Source organism: Blennius ocellaris, assembly GCF_963422515.1.
Source record: "Blennius ocellaris genome assembly, chromosome: 16".
NCBI classification, from domain to species: domain Eukaryota; kingdom Metazoa; phylum Chordata; class Actinopteri; order Blenniiformes; family Blenniidae; genus Blennius; species Blennius ocellaris.
Window position 1 is genome coordinate 322,671 of NC_137665.1, and position 24,035 is coordinate 346,705.

General features: G+C 57.9%; 2 protein-coding genes across 2 annotated transcripts in view; both read right to left on the reverse strand.

Moving 5' to 3' along the window:
• Positions 1-773: 773 nt before the first annotated feature.
• hao1 (hydroxyacid oxidase (glycolate oxidase) 1) lies at positions 774-6,363 on the reverse strand (the record flags this gene model as incomplete). Its single annotated transcript, XM_080511677.1, has 8 exons — positions 774-875; positions 1,251-1,320; positions 1,389-1,547; positions 1,752-1,843; positions 2,583-2,755; positions 2,830-3,085; positions 4,304-4,455; positions 6,227-6,363. 8 exons carry the CDS (start codon positions 6,361-6,363, stop codon positions 808-810), a joined length of 1,107 nt encoding a protein of 368 aa, XP_080367803.1. The 3' UTR covers positions 774-807.
• A 991-nt stretch (positions 6,364-7,354) lies between these two features.
• Positions 7,355-24,035, reverse strand: part of smg1 (SMG1 nonsense mediated mRNA decay associated PI3K related kinase) — a 50,701-nt gene continuing 34,020 nt past the window's right edge. The window contains 21 exon segments of the mRNA XM_080511746.1: positions 7,355-7,657; positions 8,380-8,486; positions 9,167-9,241; positions 9,244-9,342; positions 9,442-9,463; positions 9,469-9,541; positions 10,229-10,440; positions 12,376-12,600; positions 13,289-13,468; positions 14,007-14,159; positions 14,961-15,098; positions 15,189-15,398; positions 17,922-18,178; positions 19,348-19,537; positions 19,611-19,767; positions 19,840-20,060; positions 20,129-20,363; positions 20,729-20,998; positions 22,243-22,522; positions 22,722-22,894; positions 23,771-23,964. Coding sequence (XP_080367872.1) covers positions 7,580-7,657; positions 8,380-8,486; positions 9,167-9,241; positions 9,244-9,342; positions 9,442-9,463; positions 9,469-9,541; positions 10,229-10,440; positions 12,376-12,600; positions 13,289-13,468; positions 14,007-14,159; positions 14,961-15,098; positions 15,189-15,398; positions 17,922-18,178; positions 19,348-19,537; positions 19,611-19,767; positions 19,840-20,060; positions 20,129-20,363; positions 20,729-20,998; positions 22,243-22,522; positions 22,722-22,894; positions 23,771-23,964 — 3,549 coding nt within the window. The 3' untranslated portion in view covers positions 7,355-7,579.

A 24,035-nucleotide genomic window follows, 5' to 3' on the forward strand; every position in this document is an offset into this window, starting at 1 on the left:
TCTTCTTCTTCTTCTTCTTCTGCTGCCGGAGGCGCCGAGCGGCTGCTGCCCTCTGCAGGGAGGAGGCGGTACTGCACCTGGACTAGAGCTGCCTCTGGCCCGGGACCTGGCCCGGGACCGGTTCAAGCCTACATCTGGGTCTTCCTGAAATGTGCCTGTTTAGATGTTATTACTGGGCTGCAAATGCTGGAACTCTACAGACTGTCCTGCTGGGTCTAGACTGTCCTGCTGTCTACAGACTGTCCTGCTGTCTACAGACTGTCCTGCTGGATCTAGACTGTCCTGCTGGATCTAGACTGTCCTGCTGTCTACAGACTGTCCTGCTGGGTCTAGACTGTCCTGCTGGGTCTACACTGTCCTGCTGGATCTAGACTGTCCTGCTGGATCCAGACTGTCCTGCTGTCTACAGACTGTCCTGCTGGGTCTAGACTGTCCTGCTGTCTACAGACTGTCCTGCTGGGTCTACACTGTCCTGCTGGATCCAGACTGTCCTGCTGGATCCAGACTGTCCTGCTGTCTACAGACTGTCCTCTCTCGTGGTTTGAGTCAAAATGATTCTCAGCAGAAACATTTTATTTCTTTTTAATCGTTTCATGAAAACAGTGAAAAAGTACCAATACAACAAAAGCTTCAAATTAAAGGCTCAGAAATCCTCCAATGTGAAATAAAGGGCTGAAGTTTTCCTCCGTAAATAAGAGAAAAGGAAACGACGAGCCTGAAGTCGGATTCAAACCATCAAACGGTGTAAAGAGTTAAAGCGACGTCGTTTTAAAGTGAAGCTCCTGTTTCTGTTTCTGTTTCTGTTTCTCACATTCTGGAAGACAAACTTTTCCTCCTGACCAGCGAGCGGCTGACCTCCGACACACTGCGGCAGCCTGCACACACACACGCACACACACACACACACACACACACACACACACACACACACACACACGCACACACACACGCAGTCAAAGTAAAAACATATATAAATACTAGCAAGCATACTGTAGCAGTACTGTAGCAGGTGCCAGACCTTATGAGTCATAATGACTTGATGCTAATGCTAGCTGGCTGCTACCTTGGTACGTGTGAACGTTAGCATTAGCTATGGTAGGTATAGTCGTCACATGAAGCTAATGCTAGCTGTCATTAGCATAGCACTGTCCAGACTCAGGTGTGAAGGACAAACAGGTAGCTAACTCAAGCTAATGCTAAGGTAAAGCTAAACTGGCAGTTGTAGTGGGCGCTAGCATTAGCATGTTCACCTGATAGCGCCATGGCCAGACGCAGTTCCTCTTTGAGCAGATTCAGGACCTCGAAGACCCCGTCCTGACCCTGGACACAGAGAACATGATGGACTTGGAGCGGTTTCCATGGCAACCGGCGGCTGCAGCCGGCCTCACCTGACAGGCCAGCCCCCAGAGCACCGGCCGGCCCACCAGCACCGCCGACGCCCCCAGAGCCAGAGCCTTCAGCACGTCCGTCCCCCTCCGGACGCCCCCGTCCAGGAAGACCTCGCAGCGACCCTGGACGGCCTGGACCACCTCCTCCAACACGTCCAGCTGGGGGGGGGGGGGGGGGGGGGGATAGATTATTCTAGCTTGACAGAACAGGATCCTTCCATGTGTTTTTCCTCCATGTTGGTTTCTAGAGGTCTCTGCAGCCTGGAAACCTGGAGCCCAGCTCAAGGACAGGAGCCCCAGGAGCAGGTTCTCCAGGAGAACAGATGGAAAAAAGATTCTGAACAAATAGAAGCGTCGACTCACCGTCGCTGGAACACCGTCCAGCTGCCGAGCGCCGTGATTTGACACCAGGATCCCACTGACACCATGCTTCACTGCCAGCACAGCATCTTCACCTGGAACACACACACACACACACACACACACACACACACACACACACACACACACACACACACACACACACACACACACACACACACACACACACACACACACACACACACACACACACACACACACACACACACACACACACACACACACACAAGCTAGTCAGTGCGTTAGGGGCAATTAAAGGGGCAGTCATGGTTCCAAACTGTCAACAGTTGGAGGAAACATTTGTTTACGTTTCAAAGTGAAGCGAATCAACGTTTGAAATATTTGATACAAGGCAGCCAGAGGTTATTTCCCTCCTGGCCACACGGGGCGCTGCAGCAGCAGTGTGGGTGACGGGGGGCTTTAAAATCCTGTATGTGCCAGTGGCATGCGTCTCTGCCAGGGGCGGAGCTTAACAAGCGGGGGGGGGGCTTAACAAACGGAGGGGTGGAGCTTAACAAGAAGCTGCTGCCCAGGACTGGCTGGCCATCCACACAACGGCCCCCTGCTGGGTGGGGCAGGAGGAGCAGGTGAAGGGCCATGAATTATAATTCTACTAATACAGATATTAATAATAATAATAACAACAATAGTGATAATGGCTTGGATTTATATAGCACTTTCTTTCAAGCCGACTAAAAGTGAGTACAGAAACCATTATTCAGTCACATCAGTCTGTCTGGCTCTGCAACACGACTCAGGTGTTTGACCTCAGAATGGCCACTAGAGGGCGTGGAGGCGTCGTCCTGTACGTACCGTTCAGCACGCCCTTCACGATGACGGGCAGCTGGGTGTTGCGCTGCAGCCAGCTGATGTCGCGCCAGCAGATCGACGGGTCAATGGCCTTGGCCACGTACACGGCCAGGCCGCTGTCGTTGCCATAGTTACCCTCGGAGAAGGCAAGGGTGTCGCTGGAGAAGTTGGACATGCTGAGGACACACAGGTTGAAGAGGACACTCAGATCAAAGTGGAGACGTGACTCCCGTCCGCTCCCCGGCCCTACCTGAGGTGTGGCGGCAGTTTGAAGCGGTTGCGTACGTCGGCCCGCCTCTTGCCCAGGTATGGCGTATCCACGGTAACAAAGATGGCCTTGTATCCCGCCTTCTCGGCCCGGCGCACCAGGGACAGTGTGAGGTCTCGGTCTTTGTAGATGTACAGCTGCAGCCAGAGGGGGGCGTCGCCCGCTGCTGACATCACTTCCTCGATGGTGGAGGTGGCCCAAGAACTCAGCATCATGGCCGTGCCCGCCGCTTTGCATGCTGGGAGGAGAACAGGGTATGACAGCTAGCTAAGCTGGACTCCGTCATACGAAAACGTTCCACCTGTCCTCCAAGAGGACGGAACGTCTTCCAAAACATTCAGCCAAGGACCCGCTGGATCGGTTCCGGAGTTTCAGGAACAAAATGTCTTCCAGGACCTCCACACTGGTCTTGGGAGTCTCCTGCCCAAGGACTCCCTGATACCCGACCAGTACCAGGTACCGGTCCAACAGCGGGAGGGTTTGGTTTCCTGGGACGGCGGGACCAGACAGAGGTTTGACAAGACTCTTCTGCTGGGGACCCTTGAGCCTCAGGAGGACGAGGGTGCAATGACATGGCGACATGTGTGCACAACGTGACTCTGCTGGGTACACGCCATACTGCCTAGTGTTGGGGGGACAGCCCATGTCCCAGTGGACCTGATCTTTGGACACCCCCGAGTCCCAGTGGACCTGATCTTTGGACACCCCATGTCTCAGTGGACCTGATCTTTGGACCCCCCAGACTCCCAGTGGACCTGATCTTTGGACACCCCATGTCTCAGTGGACCTGATCTTTGGACCCCCCAGACTCCCAGTGGACCTGATCTTTGGACACCCCATGTCTCAGTGGACCTGATCTTTGGACCCCCCAGACTCCCAGTGGACCTGATCTTTGGACACCCCATGTCTCAGTGGACCTGATCTTTGGACCCCCCAGACTCCCAGTGGACCTGATCTTTGGACACCCCATGTCTCAGTGGACCTGATCTTTGGACCCCCCAGACTCCCAGTGGACCTGATCTTTGGACACCCCATGTCTCAGTGGACCTGATCTTTGGACAGCCCCGAGTCCCAGTGGACCTGATCTTTGGACACCCCGAGTCCCAGTGGACCTGATCTTTGGACCCCCCAGACTCCCAGTGGACCTGATCTTTGGACCCCCCAGACTCCCAGTGGACCTGATCTTTGGACCCCCCATGACTAATCAGAGGTCCAGATACAGGGACTGTGTTCAGACTCTACATAGCTGCTGTCATGTACCTGCACCGGCCAATCACAGCACTCGGCACGCTGAAGGGCAACAGAAGAAACACTGAGCACAAAGCAAAGAGTCATGCTTTCTGCTCCGGACCGAGTCCTGGTCCTGGTCCTGGTCCTGAAGAACCTTGTGATTTGTCCTACTTGGAGGTTTTGAAGGTTTCCCTGCGGCTGGTGGCCCGAGGCCTCCGGTGGTTACCTCTGGCGGTGGCCGTCTCTCCGTCGGGGTGGGCCATCCTCTGCATGGCGGTGGCCGCCACGCACAGCGGCATGCTGACCCTGCGGCCCAGCAGGCTGACGGACAGGTCCACCGCCGTCACGTCCCGGAGAACCCGGGGGATCAGGTACCATCTGCACACACGTGGGCCCAGGGCGGAGCTCCGGTCACAAGCCTCCACTGTGAAGAACCAAGCTTTACAGGACCACGTGTGAACAGCTGCTAACAGGAAGTGTGCAGGAAAAGGGGCGGGGCCTCACCTGAGTATTTTAGGGACCCCGAGACCCACTTCTGTCCCCCGGCAGACCCAGGCCTCGTTCCTAGGAGGTTCTGGTTCCATGTTTCTACATGCGACTAGGAAGCGGCTCCGCCAGAATAAAAGCTCGTTCTCCTTCTTTTCTCGTCATGTCAAGATTCTGTCGCTCGTATTTAACAAGCAGTTGAAAATGGAGCTGCCGTGTGTTGCCAGGTATGACGGGGATCCCCCAGTCGGGGTGGTTCATAGTGTTCTTCATCTCGGTTCTAACCATTCTGCTGGTCGTTATTCTGAAACCCGGTTCTGACCCACATGAACAGCGTCTTCTGCTCCTGGTGTCTCGCCGCCTTTACAGCAGCGCGAGACGAAAGATGTGATGTGAGAGAATCTTCTGGAGGATCTAGTTTACTAGCATCGCTGCTCAACTCATAAAACGTTGTGAAAATAAATCAGAATTCAGCATCCAGACCTGCACTGGCTCATTCGCTTTAATGCAGAACTTTTATTAAAGGCTTTCATTTCCCTCCTTGCCTGACGTGTCATTGGACGTTTGACAGTTTTGTTGGAAGCAAGTTGTTTCCTCTGTGTAAATCAAAGTGTTTATTCTGGGTCTTTTTCATACCAGCAGGTCACACAAGGAACAGAAGAACAGCTGGTGGAGGTGAAGCTCTAATCTACTGGTCTGCTTTGAAGCAAGAATACATGTTCGATTTCCTGATCATAATAACTGAACATTTGAGTTAATAGTTTTATGGTTTTCTTTCACAAGTGCCAAATACTAGTCTTGTTACGTTTATTACACTGGAAGAAGCCAGACTTCCTGTGTCAATTAATTAACTGGCTGTTCAATCCAAAGTCAAGCAGCTTTAGTCTGCTAAAGGACCTTCTAGAAGCTTCTAGAAGCAGTCAGACCTTCTAGAAGCAGCTCAGACCTTCCAGAAGCTCCTAGAAGCAGTCAGACCTTCTAGAAGCTCCTAGAAGCAGTCAGACCTTCTAGAAGCAGCTCAGACCTTCCAGAAGCTCCTAGAAGCAGTCAGACCTTCTAGAAGCTCCTAGAAGCAGTCAGACCTTCTAGAAGCAGCTCAGACCTTCTAGAAGCTCCTAGAAGCAGCTCAGACCTTCCAGAAGCAGCTCAGACCTTCTAGAAGCTCCTAGAAGCAGTCAGACCTTCTAGAAGCAGTCAGACCTTCTAGAAGCTCCTAGAAGCAGTCAGACCTTCCAGAAGCAGCTCAGACCTTCCAGAAGCTCCTAGAAGCAGCTCAGACCTTCTAGAAGCTCCTAGAAGCAGTCAGACCTTCTAGAAGCAGCTCAGACCTTCCAGAAGCTCCTAGAAGCAGTCAGACCTTCTAGAAGCAGCTCAGACCTTCTAGAAGCTCCTAGAAGCAGTCAGACCTTCTAGAAGCAGCTCAGACCTTCTAGAAGCTCCTAGAAGCAGCTCAGACCTTCCAGAAGCAGCTCAGACCTTCCAGAAGCTCCTAGAAGCAGCTCAGACCTTCTAGAAGCAGCTCAGACCTTCTAGAAGCTTCCTGGAGACGTTCAGCGACACTAATCTGTTCACCGGCAAGTTAAAGACATTTATTGTGTAAAGCTGTCGATGACGTAACGACTCCAGGCCGCCAGACGGGGAATGTGGGTTGAGAGTTCAGTACCTGTTGAAGGCCTCCACGTTGTCAGCCAGTGTGCGTTGCTCATCAGCTCCTGAGCAGTAGTAGTCGTACACCGCTCTGGGCAGCGTCCTCCGGGCGTCCTCCTGGAAGTCGTCCACGCTCACTCTCAGTGCAGACATGTTTCCTCTCCTGCAACCTGCAACCTGCTCCAGCAATCATTAACCGCCACGTCCATCCTGCTCCTGCTGGCCAGCTGGACTTTGACCCCCCCCCACACCGAGGGATCCTGTCCCCCCAGCTGGACTCTGACCCCCCCCACACCGAGGGATCCTGCCCCCCCCCCCACACCCCCCGCTGCTTCAGATGGCTGAAGGAGGCCGAACACCTCACGGGGACCAAACGGCTCCGAACACGAGACTCGGAGTCGTCAACATGGCTGAAGGGATAAAAACCAATCACATCATTCAAACACGTCTGTGGTCCAGACACACGACGGTGAAAGGTGACGAGGCGTTCAGACTGCGATGAGTCGGCATAAAGAAATAAAACACAGAATTGTCAGCTCCATCTTTATTTGGCATCTCACATATTCCAATAAAATGTTTAAGAGTGAACAGATTCCAGCGTGGAACAGAACGTCTCCAATAAAAAGGTAAAAGTAGAAGGTGGAGGTTGATAAAAGCCGAGGAAGAGGAAAGAAGGTCTACGTAGACAGTCTAGTAAACAACACGGACAAAGGTCTGCAGGCTGAAGCCTGTCGCCATGGTGACCCGGGTTGTGCCTCCAGAGCGGCGCTACCTGCCCCGCCTGTCGCCATGGTGACCCGGGTGGTGCCTCCAGAGCGGCGCTACCTGCCCCGCCTGGCGCCCCCTGCTGGCCGGCCGCCACAACAAACTGAACCAAAACAAGAAAAGTGGAGGAAGAAATGTGGCGGTGTGAACCGTCCATGTGAGCGCGGCTGAAGTCCCGCCCACAGCGAGGGGGGCGGCTCACATCCCGCCCCCCCTCCCCCCTCGCCCTCTGCTGGAGATCAAGAGTCATCGCAGGATGTTAATGGGTACAACTGGAGTGAGCGGAGGTGGGAGGGATTTCCAAGTGGAAGGCATTTGCCCCCGTCACCCCCCCCCCCCCCCTTTTACCTGCCCAGACGCCCCCAAGAAAAGAGGGGCAGGTCTGCAGACCCCCTGAGCGGAGGCCGTGGTGCGGGGGAGGGGCTCGCTGCCCCGGTCGAGGTGCCCGGGACTGTGGGAGGGGGCGGACGAAGCGTCCCCGGCTTCCCAGTGGCCCCCCCCCGGTGTGTGGCCCCGGTGCTGCTGGTTCCGACTCCCCAGACCCGCTGGACTGTGGTGGACCTCCAGGCCCTGGCTGGACCAACGACAGGAAGCAGCTCGGCGCTCACACCCAGGCCGTCCAGCCCTCGTACAGCTGGGACAGGTTGTCCAGGCTCGTCGCCTCTTTGATGACAAAGTCCACCTGCAAACACAACCTGCTGAGTCATGGTGGCAACACAGTCTGCTGAGTCATGGTGACAACACAACCTGCTGAGTCATGGTGGCAACACAACCTGCTGAGTCATGGTACCAGAACAGTCTGCTGAGTCATGGTGACGACACAGTCTGCTGAGTCATGGTGACGACACAGTCTGCTGAGTCATGGTGACGACACAGTCTGCTGAGTCATGGTGACGACACAGTCTGCTGAGTCATGGTGACGACACAACCTGCTGAGTCATGGTACCAGTACAGTCTGCTGAGTCATGGTGCCAACACAACCTGCTGAGTCATGGTACCAGTACAGTCTGCTGAGTCATGGTGACGACACAACCTGCTGAGTCATGGTGTCGACACAACCTGCTGAGTCATGGTGTCGACACAACCTGCTGAGTCATGGTGACAACACAACCTGCTGAGTCATGCTTCCAGTACAGTCTGCTGAGTCATGGGAACAACACAACCTGCTGAGTCATGGTGACAACATAACCTGCTGAGTCATGGGAACAACACAACCTGCTGAGTCATGGTACCAGTACAGTCTGCTGAGTCATGGGAACAACACCGTCTGCTGAGTCATGGTACCAGAAGCCCATGCTGAGTCACGGTACTAAATACCTTGTGCTGTGTCATGGCAGCAGGACGGTTTGCAGTCATGGTACCAGAACATTGTGCCGAGTCATGGTAGTACAGTAGTAAAGGTACCTGCTCTGTGACGCTCATCCTCCGGTTGGGGTCGACGTCTCTGCCCTCCAGTTTGGCCTTCACCCTCTTCCACACACTGACGGCGTACGAGTTCCTCTCCTGGACCGCTGCAGCACAACACGCTGTCAGACTGCATGCAGCGTGTACAGTGTGTGTACAGTGTGTGTACAGTGTGTACAGAGTGTGTACAGAGTGTATACAGTGTGTGTAGTGTGTGTACAGAGTGTGTACAGAGTGTGTACAGAGTGTGTACAGAGTGTATCCAGAGTGTGTCCAGAGTGTGTACAGAGCGTGTCCAGAGCGTGTCCAGAGTGTGTACAGTGTGTATACAGTGTGTGTAGTGTGTGTACAGAGTGTGTACAGAGTGTGTACAGTGTGTGTACAGTGTGTGTACAGAGTGTATCCAGAGTGTGTCCAGAGTGTGTACAGTGTGTATACAGTGTGTGTAGTGTGTGTACAGAGTGTGTACAGAGTGTGTACAGTGTGTGTACAGTGTGTGTACAGAGTGTGTCCAGAGTGTGTACAGAGTGTGTCCAGAGTGTGTAGTGTGTGTAGTGTGTGTAGTGTGTGTACAGTGTGTACAGAGTGTGTACAGTGTGTGTACAGTGTGTACAGAGTGTGTACAGAGTGTGTACAGAGTGTGTACAGAGTGTGTACAGAGTGTGTACAGTGTGTATACAGAGTGTGTACAGAGTGTGTACAGAGTGTGTACAGAGTGTATCCAGAGTGTGTACAGAGTGTGTACAGAGTGTGTACAGAGTGTGTACAGAGTGTGTCCAGCGTGTACCTCGTCCAGTCTTGGGGTCCCGTGCGGCCCTCTTGGGACTGGGGTTCAGACCCTTGCTGTTGAGCAGCAGGGTGCTGGCGGGGTGTCGGTTGGAGTCCCGGGGTTACGAGGCAGAGCTTTACGAGCGTTCTGAGACATGGAGTCCGGCTGAGTCTTCACCCCGCTGCAGCGGACGGCTGGACACAGGAGGACACGTCACCCTCTCACCCTCTCACCCCCCCCCCCCCCCCCCCCCCCCCCATGCCCCCCCCCCACAGGGAGCAGATGAAGTGTACCTGCAGCGAAGCTGGTCTGAGCTCACACACTGGACTGGAACAGTCACTGTCTCTCTCCGTCACCAGAGGGGAGGCGAAGCCCACCAGCCCGTTATACACACTGTGGAGGGGGGGGGGGGGGGGGGGGGGGAGAGGGTATGAGTGTGTGTGAGTGTGAGTGTGTGTACCAGTGAGTGTACCAGTGTGAGTGAGTGAGTGAGTGTGTACCAGTGAGTGTACCAGTGAGTGTACCAGTGTGAGTGAGTGAGTGAGTGTGTACCAGTGAGTGTACCAGTGAGTGTACCAGTGTGAGTGAGTGTGTGTACCAGTGAGTGTGTACCAGTGAGTGTACCAGTGTGAGTGAGTGAGTGTGTGTACCAGTGAGTGTGTACCAGTGAGTGTACCAGTGTGAGTGAGTGAGTGTGTGTACCAGTGAGTGTGTACCAGTGAGTGTACCAGTGTGAGTGAGTGAGTGTGTGTACCAGTGAGTGTGTACCAGTGAGTGTACCAGTGTGAGTGAGTGAGTGTGTGTACCAGTGAGTGTGTACCAGTGAGTGTACCAGTGTGAGTGAGTGAGTGTGTGTACCAGTGAGTGTGTACCAGTGAGTGTACCAGTGTGAGTGAGTGAGTGTGTGTACCAGTGAGTGTGTACCAGTGAGTGTACCAGTGTGAGTGAGTGAGTGAGTGTACCAGTGAGTGTGTACCAGTGAGTGTACCAGTGTGAGTGAGTGAGTGAGTGTACCAGTGAGTGTGTACCAGTGAGTGTACCAGTGAGTGTACCAGTGAGTGTACCAGTGTGTGATCAGACCTGTGGCTCTGGCAGTGCAGCTCCTTCAGGGTACCAGGGATCTCCTCCAGCAGGCCCAGCTGCTCCGGCCCCCGGTTGTGGCCCCTGGCCTGCACCACGCTGAACAGCGCCACCTGCACGTTGTCCTGCCAGGCCTTGTACTCCAGCAGGAAGTGGCGCACGCTGCCCTCGTACGCCACGTCCTCGCCGTCGGCCAGCGCCGCCTCCTCGTCCTGCAGACACACCACAGTCTTCAGGACATTGGTCTTCCAGCACATGGAGACACTTTGACACTTTGGCAGTGGAGGAAAGTCCTAAAGGGAGGACCCTGAACGGGCAGTGGAGGAAAGTCCTAAAGGGAGGACCCTGAACGGGCAGTGGAGGAAAGTCCTAAAGGGAGGACCCTGAACGGGCAGTGGAGGAAAGTCCTAAAGGGAGGACCCTGAACGGGCAGTGGAGGAAAGTCCTAAAGGGAGGACCCTGAACGGGCAGTGGAGGAAAGTCCTAAAGGGAGGACCCTGAACGGGCAGTGGAGGAAAGTCCTAAAGGGAGGACCCTGAACGGGCAGTGGAGGAAAGTCCTAAAGGGAGGACCCTGAACGGGCAGTGGAGGAAAGTCCTAAAGGGAGGACCCTGAACGGGCAGTGGAGGAAAGTCCTAAAGGGAGGACCCTGAACGGGCAGTGGAGGAAAGTCCTAAAGGGAGGACCCTGAACGGGCAGTGGAGGAAAGTCCTAAAGGGTGGACCCTGAACGGGCAGTGGAGGAAAGTCCTAAAGGGAGGACCCTGAACGGGCAGTGGAGGAAAGTCCTAAAGGGTGGACCCTGAACGGGCAGTGGAGGAAAGTCCTAAAGGGAGGACCCTGAACGGGCAGTGGAGGAAAGTCCAACGTTGAGGTGATCAGGACATGACGTCAGTCCCCTGGAGGACCTGGTCCACGTGCAACATCGTGAACAGGATTACTTTTAAAGACTTGTCCAGACCTCTCAGGTCCAGAACGGCAGACCACCTGTTTTCTTTGGTACGAGGAAGGACCCTGACTAACCCCCCCCCCCCCCAGAATGTGGTTCTCCTGGGACTGAGGAGCCAGTAACCAAGGGTCTGGATGTGGGCCGCCTAGTTGACTGGGGGTAAAAGTTCTGACCGCCGGCCGACAGGTCTCTCCTGCAAGCGCCCTGGGGGCCCCGGGGGGACGCTGGTTTGGCCATCGGGCCCCAGAAGCGTGGGGACCTTCCCCCTGGCCACCAACAGTTGTGGAGAGTAAGGAAAGAAAGCGGCTCGGATTTCCCGCCACCCCTCTGCTGAGGGACCGAGCACCGAGGAACGGAGGAGGAGCCACAACGCTGCCGTCTGCTGATTGGTCCTGAGAGGAGGAGCCGTCTGCTGAGTGGTCGGGAGGCCGAGGGCCGGACCACACAGTGTCCCAATCCTCAACACTGACCAGGAGTCTGACGCTCACGACCGGCAGAATCACACAACTGGTACAGGCGTTCTGAGAGGTGGTCCTTAAGGTGGTGTCCACCGGGGCAGGAGGGACCCTGGCCTGGAGGGGGGGCAAATGCCCCAGCATCATACCCCCCATTTGTATGTCATGTTATTATCCCCCGCCGTGGCTGATAGGCCCCGAAGGGGGATCTTGAAACAGTCTCCGTACGGACGTACGTCCGTCGGAACGTTTCTACCTAGATCTCGGCAACCCCTGGGCCCACAGTGACCAAACTTCACATGTGGATACATCTCAGAGGGGGAAGGGATACTATGGTGACCTTGACCTAATTTGCATATTAAGTAGGTCACAGGGTCACGAAGTGCTTAAAAACACATTTTGGGCTCTGGAGACGTATTTTGACATAGCTTATGAAGAAGACCTCTCAGATTCTACATAATGATCTACTAGGACCCATGGAACACCCTCTAGTGTACCAAGTGTGCTGCCTTAGAGCTGCTTTGGGAGAAAATAGAAAGCCCTCCGGCGGGGGATTAGCCCAGCAACGGCCTTCTTGTTTATTTATTGTAAAGGAACCAAATGAATCATGCAGTACTGTTTGTAGTACTCCAGTACTGCTCTTGGAGACTCGAAGTAACGTATGACGGATGAAGTAGAACCATCTGGCCTCTCAGCCCGCCAGGCAAGGCTCCGCCTTACGCCTTACGCCGGTGTACCATGTACCTTGGCCATGGCCCTCAGCAGGTGCTTGACGTCCCCCAGCTGCTTGTTGTGGTTGGACAGGATGGTCTTGATGGAGTCCACCAGGACCTGCAGGGTCTCCCCACAGGCCTCCAGCTGCTGCTCCCGCTCCTCCTGCCGCTGCTGCTCTCCGCTCTGCTGCTCCTCCAGCTGCTGCCGGGCCGCGCTCAGCCAGTCGGGGCTGCCGATGGGGGCCGGCAGGGGGCCCTGGGGCACACACACATTAGAGGGGGTCAGGGGGTGGAGGGGGGTCGAAGGTCGGGGGTCAGGGGGTGGAGGGAGGTCAGGGATCAGGGGGTGGAGGGGGGTCGAAGTTCGGGGGTCAGGGGGTTGTGGGTCAGGGATCAGGGGGTCAGGGGGTGGAGGGAGGTCAGGGATCAGGGGGTGGAGGGGGGTCGAAGTTCGGGGGTCAGGGGGTTGTGGGTCAGGGATCAGGGGGTCAGGGGGTGGAGGGAGGTCAGGGATCAGGGGGTGGAGGGAGGTCAGGGGGTGGAGGGGGGTCAGGGGGTGGAGGGAGGTCAGGGGGTGGAGGGAGGTCAGGGATCAGGGGGTGGAGGGGGGTCGAAGTTCGGGGGTCAGGGGGTTGTGGGTCAGGGATCAGGGGGTCAGGGGGTGGAGGGAGGTCAGGGATCAGGGGGTGGAGGGAGGTCAGGGGGGGGTCAGGGGGTGGAGGGAGGTCAGGGATCAGGGGGTGGAGGGAGGTCAGGGATCAGGGGGTGGAGGGAGGTCAGGGATCAGGGGGTGGAGGGAGGTCAGGGATCAGGGGGTGGAGGGAGGTCAGGGATCAGGGGGTGGAGGGAGGTCAGGGATCAGGGGGTGGAGGGAGGTCAGGGATCAGGGGGTGGAGGGAGGTCAGGGATCAGGGGGTGGAGGGAGGTCAGGGGGGGACACCCACCAGCCTCTGCAGCAGCTGCAGCTCCAGAGCAGACACGGAGCTGCAGCACTGGGCAGCGTAGGAACACGTCTGCTGGCTCCTCTTCAGGAGGTCGAACAAGGCAGAGTCCAGACTGAGGGCCTCTGGGGACCGGGTCCTCAGACCCTCCAGGTTCAGGACGGTGGAGCACAGGAAGGACACCTGCAGGACAAAACCGTCACACATCCAGACCCAGGACATTGACAACACTGGGGGACTGGGTGACAGTAGGACTGGGGGACAGGAGGACTGAAGGACTGGGGGGCAGGAGGACTGGGGGACAGGAGGACTGGAGGACAGGAGGACTGAAGGACAGGAGGACTGAAGGACTGGAGGGGGGCAGGAGGACTGGGGGACTGGAGGGGGGCAGGAGGACTGGGGGACAGGAGGACTGGGGGACAGGAGGACTGGAGGGGGACAGGAGGACTGGGGGACAGAAGGACTGAAGGACTGGAGGGGGGCAGGAGGACTGGGGGACTGGAGGACTGGAGGACAGGAGGACTGGAGGACTGGGAGACTGGAGGACTGGAGGACAGGAGGACTGGAGGACTGGGAGACTGGAGGACTGGAGGACTGGGAGACTGGAGGACTGGGAGACTGGAGGACTGGGGGACTGGGGGACAGGAGGACTGGGGGACAGAAGGACTGAAGGACTGGGGGACAGGAGGACTGGGGGGCTGTAAGGGGCTGCAGGAGCTACCTGGCTGCTGCGCTGGTTGTCCCGGGCCACCATGGCTCGTCTGTCTCTGATGGTCATGTCAAAGTCCTGCAGAACGGGGGCCAGGGCCGGGTTGGCCCCCCCAGCCCACTTCAGACGCTGCTCGATGCTGCCCTCCAGAGCCGCCAGCTTCTCCTGCAGGGGTCAAAGGTCACAGCTTCTGCTTCAGTAACTTCCACTGTCTCCATTCCACTGATCAAACATTCCACCAGAGACAGTCTGAAGACGCTTCACCGCTTGAGCAGAGAGGACGTGACGTCACAATGTCCCCTGCCCAGTGTTCAGCTCTGCTACGCCCTCTGCTGGCCACCACACCGCCTCAATTTGGTGATAGCCTTACCCGTCACCAATAGATCGTTACGTTATGGATCGTTACGTTACGGATCGTTACATTAGGGATCGTTACATTAGGGATCGTTACGTTACGGATCGTTACGTTAGGGATCGTTACGTTAGGGATCGTTACGTTAGGGATCGTTACGTTAGGGATCGTTACGTTACGGATCGTTACGTTAGGGATCGTTACGTTAGAGATCGTTACGTTAGGGATCGTTACGTTATGGATCGTTACGTTAGGGATCGTTACGTTAGGGATCGTTACGTTAGGGATCGTTACGTTAGGGATCGTTACGTTAGGGATCGTTACGTTAGGGATCGTTACGTTAGGGATCGTTACGTTACGGATCGTTACGTTACGGATCGTTACGTTATGGATCGTTACGTTATGGATGGTTATGTAACGGGGTGTTATGGGCCAGGGAGTAGAGGAGGTACAACAATAGAAAGAGCAGGACGGGAGGTCCAGGAATCTTCCTGCTCTCAGTGACTCCCAGGAAAAACTATTCAAGTCTTTGAGATCTGCTGTTTCCAAGGTAACGGAGCTTTGTCTTTGACAAGGGACACATTGTGCCGTCCTGACAGACGGCGAGCAGTCACCTGAATGGCCACGATGGCGCTCTCGTCCTGACTCAGCTTGTAGAGCTTCTTCTTCATGTTGCTGAGGATGACTGAGCGAGGAGGAAGGCTGAGGCTGAGAGGCTGGTTGCTGGAGCCCAGGACGTCCTCGTGCTGCCACTGACACACACACACACACACACATCTCATGTAAGCAGAACCTCAGACGGACGTTGACGGCGGTGGGGCCAGCGCTGACTCAGCAGGTACCTGGAACAGGGCCACGTGCAGCTGGCTCCGCTGCAGACTGGCCTTGGCGGCCTCCAGGTTGACGTCCAGCCGGCGCAGCAGGTCCACCTTCTTCCAGGCCGTGTCGAAGGACGAGGCCAGAACCGTGGCTCTGTTGAGGAGCAGCTGGGAGAGCCGGTCCGAGGACAGGCTCTGGTCCATGGCCTTCTTACAGAGGTCGTCCAGGGAGACCTGCAGCCAGAAGGACATCTTCAGAACCTGGGCTGGGACGTTCAGCCCGGCCGGTAACATGTCCTTCAGCTGGTCACATCTCGGATGCAGACGGTTTCACTGGTCCTATATTAGCACCAGGTCAGTTTCTCTCTAGCTCAGGTCACTTCCACGACGAGGTCAAAGGGCCGAGCACAGCCACTACCTCAGCCCGTCTGCAGACCAAGGCTGGACCAGACCCTCAGCCAAGGTCCCTGCTGGTCCTAAAAGAAAACTGTGTGATGAGCCATTATGTCTGGAGCGCCACTGAGCCAGACCACATGGTGGACACAAGCTGTAGTGTCCTACCACCCAGACCCAGCTCTGTTAGCGTCCTACCACCCAGACCCAGCTCTGTTAGCGTCCTACCACCCAGACCCAGCTCTGTTAGCGTCCTACCACCCAGAGTACAGCTCTGTTAGCGTCCTACCACCCAGAGTACAGCTCTGTTAGCGTCCTACCACCCAGACCCAGCTCTGTTAGCGTCCTACCACCCAGAGTACAGCTCTGTTAGCGTCCTACCACCCAGACCCAGCTCAGTTAGCGTCCTACCACCCAGACCCAGCTCAGTTAGCGTCCTACCACCCAGACCCAGCTCAGTTAGCGTCCTACCACCCAGACCCAGCTCTGTTAGCGTCCTACCACCCAGAGTACAGCTCTGTTAGCGTCCTACCACCCAGAGTACAGCTCCGTTAGCGTCCTACCACCCAGAGTACAGCTCTGTTAGCGTCCTACCACCCAGACCCAGCTCCGTTAGCGTCCTACCACCCAGACCCAGCTCCGTTAGCGTCCTACCACCCAGACCCAGCTCCGTTAGCGTCCTACCACCCAGACCCAGCTCAGTTAGCGTCCTACCACCCAGGCCCAGCTCTGTTAGCGTCCTACCACCCAGACCCAGCTCCGTTAGCGTCCTACCACCCAGACCCAGCTCAGTTAGCGTCCTACCACCCAGACCCAGCTCAGTTAGCGTCCTACCACCCAGACCCAGCTCAGTTAGCGTCCTACCACCCAGACCCAGCTCTGTTAGCGTCCTACCACCCAGAGTACAGCTCTGTTAGCGTCCTACCACCCAGACCCAGCTCCGTTAGCGTCCTACCACCCAGACCCAGCTCCGTTAGCGTCCTACCACCCAGACCCAGCTCCGTTAGCGTCCTACCACCCAGACCCAGCTCAGTTAGCGTCCTACCACCCAGGCCCAGCTCTGTTAGCGTCCTACCACCCAGACCCAGCTCCGTTAGCGTCCTACCACCCAGACCCAGCTCAGTTAGCGTCCTACCACCCAGACCCAGCTCAGTTAGCGTCCTACCACCCAGACCCAGCTCAGTTAGCGTCCTACCACCCAGACCCAGCTCAGTTAGCGTCCTACCACCCAGAGTACAGCTCTGTTAGCGTCCTACCACCCAGAGTACAGCTCTGTTAGCGTCCTACCACCCAGACCCAGCTCCGTTAGCGTCCTACCACCCAGAGTACAGCTCTGTTAGCGTCCTACCACCCAGACCCAGCTCCGTTAGCGTCCTACCACCCAGACCCAGCTCCGTTAGCGTCCTACCACCCAGACCCAGCTCCGTTAGCGTCCTACCACCCAGACCCAGCTCAGTTAGCGTCCTACCACCCAGGCCCAGCTCCGTTAGCGTCCTACCACCCAGACCCAGCTCCGTTAGCGTCCTACCACCCAGACCCAGCTCAGTTAGCGTCCTACCACCCAGACCCAGCTCAGTTAGCGTCCTACCACCCAGACCCAGCTCAGTTAGCGTCCTACCACCCAGACCCAGCTCTGTTAGCGTCCTACCACCCAGAGTACAGCTCTGTTAGCGTCCTACCACCCAGAGTACAGCTCTGTTAGCGTCCTACCACCCAGACCCAGCTCCGTTAGCGTCCTACCACCCAGAGTACAGCTCTGTTAGCGTCCTACCACCCAGACCCAGCTCCGTTAGCGTCCTACCACCAGACCCAGCTCCGTTAGCGTCCTACCACCCAGACCCAGCTCCGTTAGCGTCCTACCACCCAGACCCAGCTCCGTTAGCGTCCTACCACCCAGACCCAGCTCCGTTAGCGTCCTACCACCCAGAGTACAGCTCTGTTAGCGTCCTACCACCCAGACCCAGCTCTGTTAGCGTCCTACCACCCAGAGTACAGCTCCGTTAGCGTCCTACCACCCAGACCCAGCTCCGTTAGCGTCCTACCACCCAGAGTACAGCTCTGTTAGCGTCCTACCACCCAGAGTACAGCTCTGTTAGCGTCCTACCACCCAGAGTACAGCTCTGTTAGCGTCCTACCACCCAGACCCAGCTCCGTTAGCGTCCTACCACCAAGACCCAGCTCCGTTAGCGTCCTACCACCCAGAGTACAGCTCTGTTAGCGTCCTACCACCAAGACCCAGCTCCGTTAGCGTCCTACCACCCAGAGTACAGCTCTGTTAGCGTCCTACCACCCAGAGTACAGCTCCGTTAGCGTCCTACCACCCAGAGTACAGCTCTGTTAGCGTCCTACCACCACAGTCCGTACCTTGCACTCGGCACCAAAGTCCTTGGCTTCGACCTGAAGGACCAGGTCCAGGCCGAGGGCCGACAGGGTGCTGCAGATGGCCAGACCCAGGGCCTGGCTGGGCAGGCCCAGCAGCATCTGTCGGACGAACTCTGCCGTGAAGGCCTTGATGGGCCGGATCATCTGCTCCTCGCTGACCACGGCGCTGCCGGAGCTGGGCCGGCGGTACAGAGGCTTCCCTACCGCCACCGGCCCGTTGGAGGGCAGCAGGTCTTCAGCTGGTGGAGAAGAACCTGAGACACGTCACAGTGTGGAGCTAGCTAGCATGGTGAGCTGCAGGCTCAACAACTGCTCAAGCTCACTGAACTATACTTTAATTATATATATAGGACAGGAGGAGAAGGACAGGAGGACAGGAGGAGAAGGACAGGAGGAGAAGGACAGGAGAAGAAGGACAGGAGAAGAAGCACAGGAGAAGGACAGGAGGAGAAGGACAGGAGGAGAAGGACAGGAGATGAAGGACAGGAGGAGAAGGACAGGAGAAGAAGCACAGGAGAAGGACAGGAGGAGAAGGACAGGAGATGAAGGACAGGAGGAGAAGGACAGGAGGAGAAGGACAGGAGGAGAAGGACAGGAGGAGAAGGACAGGAGGAGAAGGACAGGAGGAGAAGGACAGGAGGAGAAGGACAGGAGGAGAAGGACAGAAGGAGAAGGACAGAAGGAGAAGGACAGGAGGAGAAGGACAGAAGGAGAAGGACAGAAGGAGAAGGACAGGAGGAGAAGGACAGAAGGAGAAGGACAGAAGGAGAAGGACAGGAGGAGAAGGACAGAAGGAGAAGGACAGGAGGAGAAGGACAGGAGGAGAAGGACAGGAGGAGAAGGACAGGAGAAGGACAGGAGAAGGACAGGAGGACACGAGGACAGGGGGACAGGAGGAGGACATGAGGACAGGAGGACAGAAGGACAGGAGGAAAGGAGGAGGGGAGGAGGACAGGAGGAGGACATGAGGACAGGAGGACATGAGGACAGGAGAAGGACATGAGGACAGGAGGAGGACATGAGGACAGGAGGAGAGACGGACAGGAGAAGAAGGACATAAGGACAGGAGGAGGACATGAGGACAGGAGGAGAGACGGACAGGAGAAGAAGGACAGGAGGACAGGAGGAGGACATGAGGACAGGAGGAGAGACGGACAGGAGAAGAAGGACAGGAGGACGACAGGAGGACAGGAGGAGGACATGACAGGAGGACAGAAGGACAGGAGGAGGACGGGAGGACAGGAGGAAAGGAGGAAAGGAGGAGGACAGGAGGACAGGAGGAGGACATGAGGACAGGAGGAGGACATGAGGACAGGAGGAGAGACGGACAGGAGAAGAAGGACAGGAGGACGACAGGAGGACAGGAGGAGGACATGAGGACAGGAGGGCTGAGGCGGTGCTGGACTACCTGCCAGGCTCTGAGCGAAGGAGGACCCCAGCCTGAAGAAGTCCCTGATGGTCTGCAGCCTCTTGAGGAAGAAGACGTCCTCCATCAGCTGCCGCTGGCTGGGACTGTCCAGGAGGTGGAGCTGCATGGCCCGAGCCTCCCTCAACACATCCACCTTCCTCCAGGAGGGGGGCACCTCCAGAGAGCTGAGCTGAGGGGGGGGGGGGGGGGGGGTGTTAGTCCAGAGCAGGGGTTCAGCCTCTGCTGCTGGGCGGGGCTGCTACCTTCTCCGCCAGCTGTCCGAAGGCCGCCTCCAGCTGAGTGAACATCCCGTCGAAGGCCACCAGCAGCATCTGTCCCGCGGACATCTTGGGGGGGTCCCGGCCCGGCCCGTCCACACCGCGGGGCTGGATCAGCTCCGAGTACTGGACCCGCAGCATCCTGACCAAACGGGGACGAGGGTTTAGGAGGCGTGGCCCCGGCCGCCGTGGCGTGGCGAGGAGCTCGGGGCACCTGGTGACGTGCAGGCAGTGGCTGCGGTCCCGGTCCCGGTCCTGGTCCAGGCCCGTGCTGGACTGCAGACCGTCGGCCAGACCCCGCAGGCCCAGGCCGTCGGAGCTCTGCTCCACCAGCTGCTCCAGCTCGGCCAGCATGGCCTCCAGCGTGGCCTCGCCCTTCACCATGCAGCGCAGCGCCTCGGGGAAGATGATCTGACGGAAGTTGGTGTTGAGCTCCTGCAGGGGAACATTGCTGAGACCCGGCCCACACAGAGCCCCGTGCTTCGGCCAGACCGGCGGCTCACCTGCAGGCAGGTGTAGACGGCGTTGGCCAGGTAGACGGCCTGCGAGGTGGCCGCGGGCGCAGGCAGCTCCAGGTCGTGAGGCAGCAGCGTGCAGCGCTGCAGCAGCGTGGCCAGGGCGCCCACGTTCCCCATCATGGTGCACAGCTCCTCCAGGAACCACACTCCGTCCCGAGACGTCAGGTCCAGCAGCTGCTCTCCGGCGCTGGCCGCTGCCGCCTCCATCACCAGGTTCCTCCTGGAACCACACCACACGTTTCCCCGCTGCTGCTGCTGCACAGCCTCAGCTACAACCACCCTGCTGCTGCTGCTGCTGCACAGCCTCAGCTACAACCACCCTGCTGCTGCTGCTGCACAGCCTCAGCTACAACCACCCTGCTGCTGCTGCACAGCCTCAGCTACAACCACCCTGCTGCTGCTGCACAGCCTCAGCTACAACCACCCTGCTGCTGCTGCACAGCCTCAGCTATAACCACCCTGCTGCTGCTGCTGCTGCACAGCCTCAGCTACAACCACTGTGGCCCGGGGTCAACAGTTGTGATTGGCCCTAGTGTAAGAAGCCCCGCCCCTCCTGCCCAGCACAGAGAGTGAAGAGAGAGAGACCTGCAGAGGGTGCAGAGGGCGGAGGTGATGATGGCGGCCAGGCTGTGGGACCCCGGGTCGGCGTTCTCCCTCAGGAACACGCTGATGCAGTGCTGGATCTCCTGCAGCTGCTCCTCGCAGGCCGCCGCCGTCGTCCCCTCCGCCTTCAGGCGCTCCGCCTGGTGCAGCACTCGCTCGTTGGCCTCGGCCGCCTGGTGCTGCAGCGCCAGCTCCACGTTGGGGAGGAAGAGGCAGGAGGAGGGGGGCTGGGGGGCCAACAGGACCTCGTACCTGCAAACACACACAGTTACAGTCTGACGAGGACCGGGGCTCGGGACCAGGGTCCAGGTGGACCAGGGTCCAGGTGCAGGGGGTGTCAGTGGGGTTCAGTATTTGAAGGATCATGTCTGCAGGAGGTTCCAGTGAACCGAGCCAACGAGCTGAAACACCCTGAGCTGCAGCTGGAGGGTCACAAGAACCACATTAGTGTTTGACCCCAGGAGGTCCCGTCAAGCTCTGGAGTGTGTGTGTGTGTGTGTGTGTGTGTGTGTGTGTGTGTGTGTGTGTGTGTGTGTGTGTGTGTGTGTGTGTGTGTGTGTGTGTGTGTGTCTCTCCCTCCACAGAGACAAAGATTCTCGATTACTGAGAGAGTTCACTCTGTTCATTCCACTATGACACCAAACCTCCAGCTGCTGAGGCCGACAGAGGGGAGCCTCTCCAGCTGCTGAGGCCCGACAGAGGGGAGCCTCTCCAGCTGCTGAGGCCCGACAGAGGGGAGCCTCTCCAGCTGCTGAGGCCCGTCAGAGGGGAGCCTCTCCAGCTGCTGAGGCCCGACAGAGGGGAGCCTCTCCAGCTGCTGAGGCCCGTCAGAGGGGAGCCTCTCCAGCTGCTGAGGCCCGTCAGAGCGGAGCCTCTCCAGCTGCTGAGGCCCGTCAGAGCGGAGCCTCTCCAGCTGCTGAGGCCCGACAGAGGGGAGCCTCTCCAGCTGCTGAGGCCCGTCAGAGGGGAGCCTCTCCAGCTGCTGAGGTCCGTCAGAGGGGAGCCTCTCCAGCTGCTGAGGCCCGTCAGAGGGGAGCCTCTCCAGCTGCTGAGGCCCGTCAGAGGGGAGCCTCTCCAGCTGCTGAGGCCCGACAGAGCGGAGCCTCTCCAGCTGCTGAGGCCCGACAGAGCGGAGCCTCTCCAGCTGCTGAGGCCCGTCAGAGCGGAGCCTCTCCAGCTGCTGAGGCCCGACAGAGCGGAGCCTCTCCAGCTGCTGAGGCCCGACAGAGCGGAGCCTCTCCAGCTGCTGAGGCCCGACAGAGGGGAGCCTCTCCAGCTGCTGAGGCCCGACAGAGCGGAGCCTCTCCAGCTGCTGAGGCCCGACAGAGGGGAGCCTCTCCAGCTGCTGAGGCCCGTCAGAGGGGAGCCTCTCCAGCTGCTGAGGCCCGACAGAGCGGAGCCTCTGGTCATCCAGCGTGCTGCAGCAGGGCGCTGAGGCCAGCAGAATGTTCATGTCATGCATGGTGTGATGTGGTGTTGCGGCGGCCGGTCCCTACTGGCGGTAGATGTGCTGGCAGCGCTCCACCGTCATGTCCCCCAGCAGCTCCTCCAGCCAGCTCTTCCACTGGTGGGCCCGGTGGTGCAGCAGGGTGGTGCGCGGGTACAGCAGGGCCACGGTGGCGTAGCTGTGCAGCTGCTCCAGGCAGCCCCGCAGCGTGGCGCGGCGCTGCTGCAGCAGGGAGCTCACCTCCGCCTCCAGGCTCTCGCACTGACCGATCAGGTGCGCCTGGCCGGCGTTCTGCAGGAAGGCGGTGGCCGGCACGTAGCTGGGAGGACCTGGAAGAGCAGCGGGGGGGGGGGGGGGACAGGTTAGTGACGGGCCGGAGGAGATACTTTGTTTTCTCCTTTTCTAAAACGCACGTTGTGTGGAATGTTGCATTAAAAGGCTCATTTGTTCTACACTCTTGTTTTGACGGGCCCGCAGGAAGTGACACTGGTCTCTACGTGACCGTCTGTCCCCACTGTGGACACTGACCCAGGTCGATGGGGCTGCTGATGTCCTGCAGCAGGCCGCCCAGCTGCGAGGCCTCCAGGCTGGAGAACGCCGCCTGGTACTGGGAGATCCACTGGTCCAGGTCGGCCAGCTTGCTCCGGACGGCGTCCTGCACCGTGTGCTGCCTGGACTGCAGCTGGGTGTGTTCAGAGTACCTGCAGGGGGGACAGGGGGGACAGGGGGGACCGCTCAGACCCCCGGTGCTGCGCTGGAACACCTCAAAGGTCTTTTCATGCAAAGAGCAGGAAGTTTCAGCTTCTGCAGGAAGTCTTTTAGCAGCTCATCATTTATCACTCGCCGACGGGTGAAAGACGTTTTTAACACCCGTCTCAGCCCTGCTGCTCTTTCCTCTGCTTCATGGGTTGATAAAGAATCCCAGCTGTTTCAGGTTTTACCACATTCAGTAGTTTTGAGCCGTTTCAGCCAAGTGGAGCCTTTTAGACATGTTGGCTGTTTGCTGGAAGAGTTCTTCCAGGGGAACCAGTAGAAGTCTCCAGGCTTTGGTTGTAATCCTCGGTCTCTAACGAGGCGCAGACTGAAAGTCCACATGTACTAGCTGCAGATTTTACATTCACTTTGTCAGCTTGAACTGGAGGACCAGGTCCCGGTGAAAGAGTCTATGAACCAGTTTAACGGTGTGATTTAAAGAGAGGCACAGCGGCAGCTTGCAGGTCTCTGAAATCATTGTTTGATCCCCTGATGTGCTTCAATCAGAGGAATGAAAGCCGTGTCAGGCTAACGTCAGCTAGCATGCTCAGTTTCTGCTGCTTCCTTGTTGAGTCAACACGAGGGTGGAGGGGTGTAGGTGGTGTAGACCTACCTGTGCCCCAGGGTGAGGACCAGGTGGTGGTGTAGACCTACCTGTGCCCCAGGGTGAGGACCAGGTGGTGGTGGTGTAGACCTACCTGTGCCCCAGGGTGAGGACCAGGTGGTGGTGTAGACCTACCTGTGCCCCAGGGTGAGGACCAGGTGGTGGTGTAGACCTACCTGTGCCCCAGGGTGAGGACCAGGTGGTGGTGGTGTAGACCTACCTGTGCTCCAGGGTGAGGACCAGGTGGTCTGGGTGCTTGTCGGCCCCCTCCAGGAAGACGACCTCGTCCCTCAGCTTGTCCTGCAGCTTCTCCCCCTGACGGAGCAGCTCCTGCAGCACCAGGTACTCCTCCACCGCCTCCTCCACCTGCGGGAGCACCGCCAGCATCTCGTCGCGGTTCTTGAACCAGTTGACCTGCACACAGAGGGAGGGTGAGTGGACAGTGGGCGGGGCCTCGGGGGGGCGGGGCCTCACTGCTGCCGTCA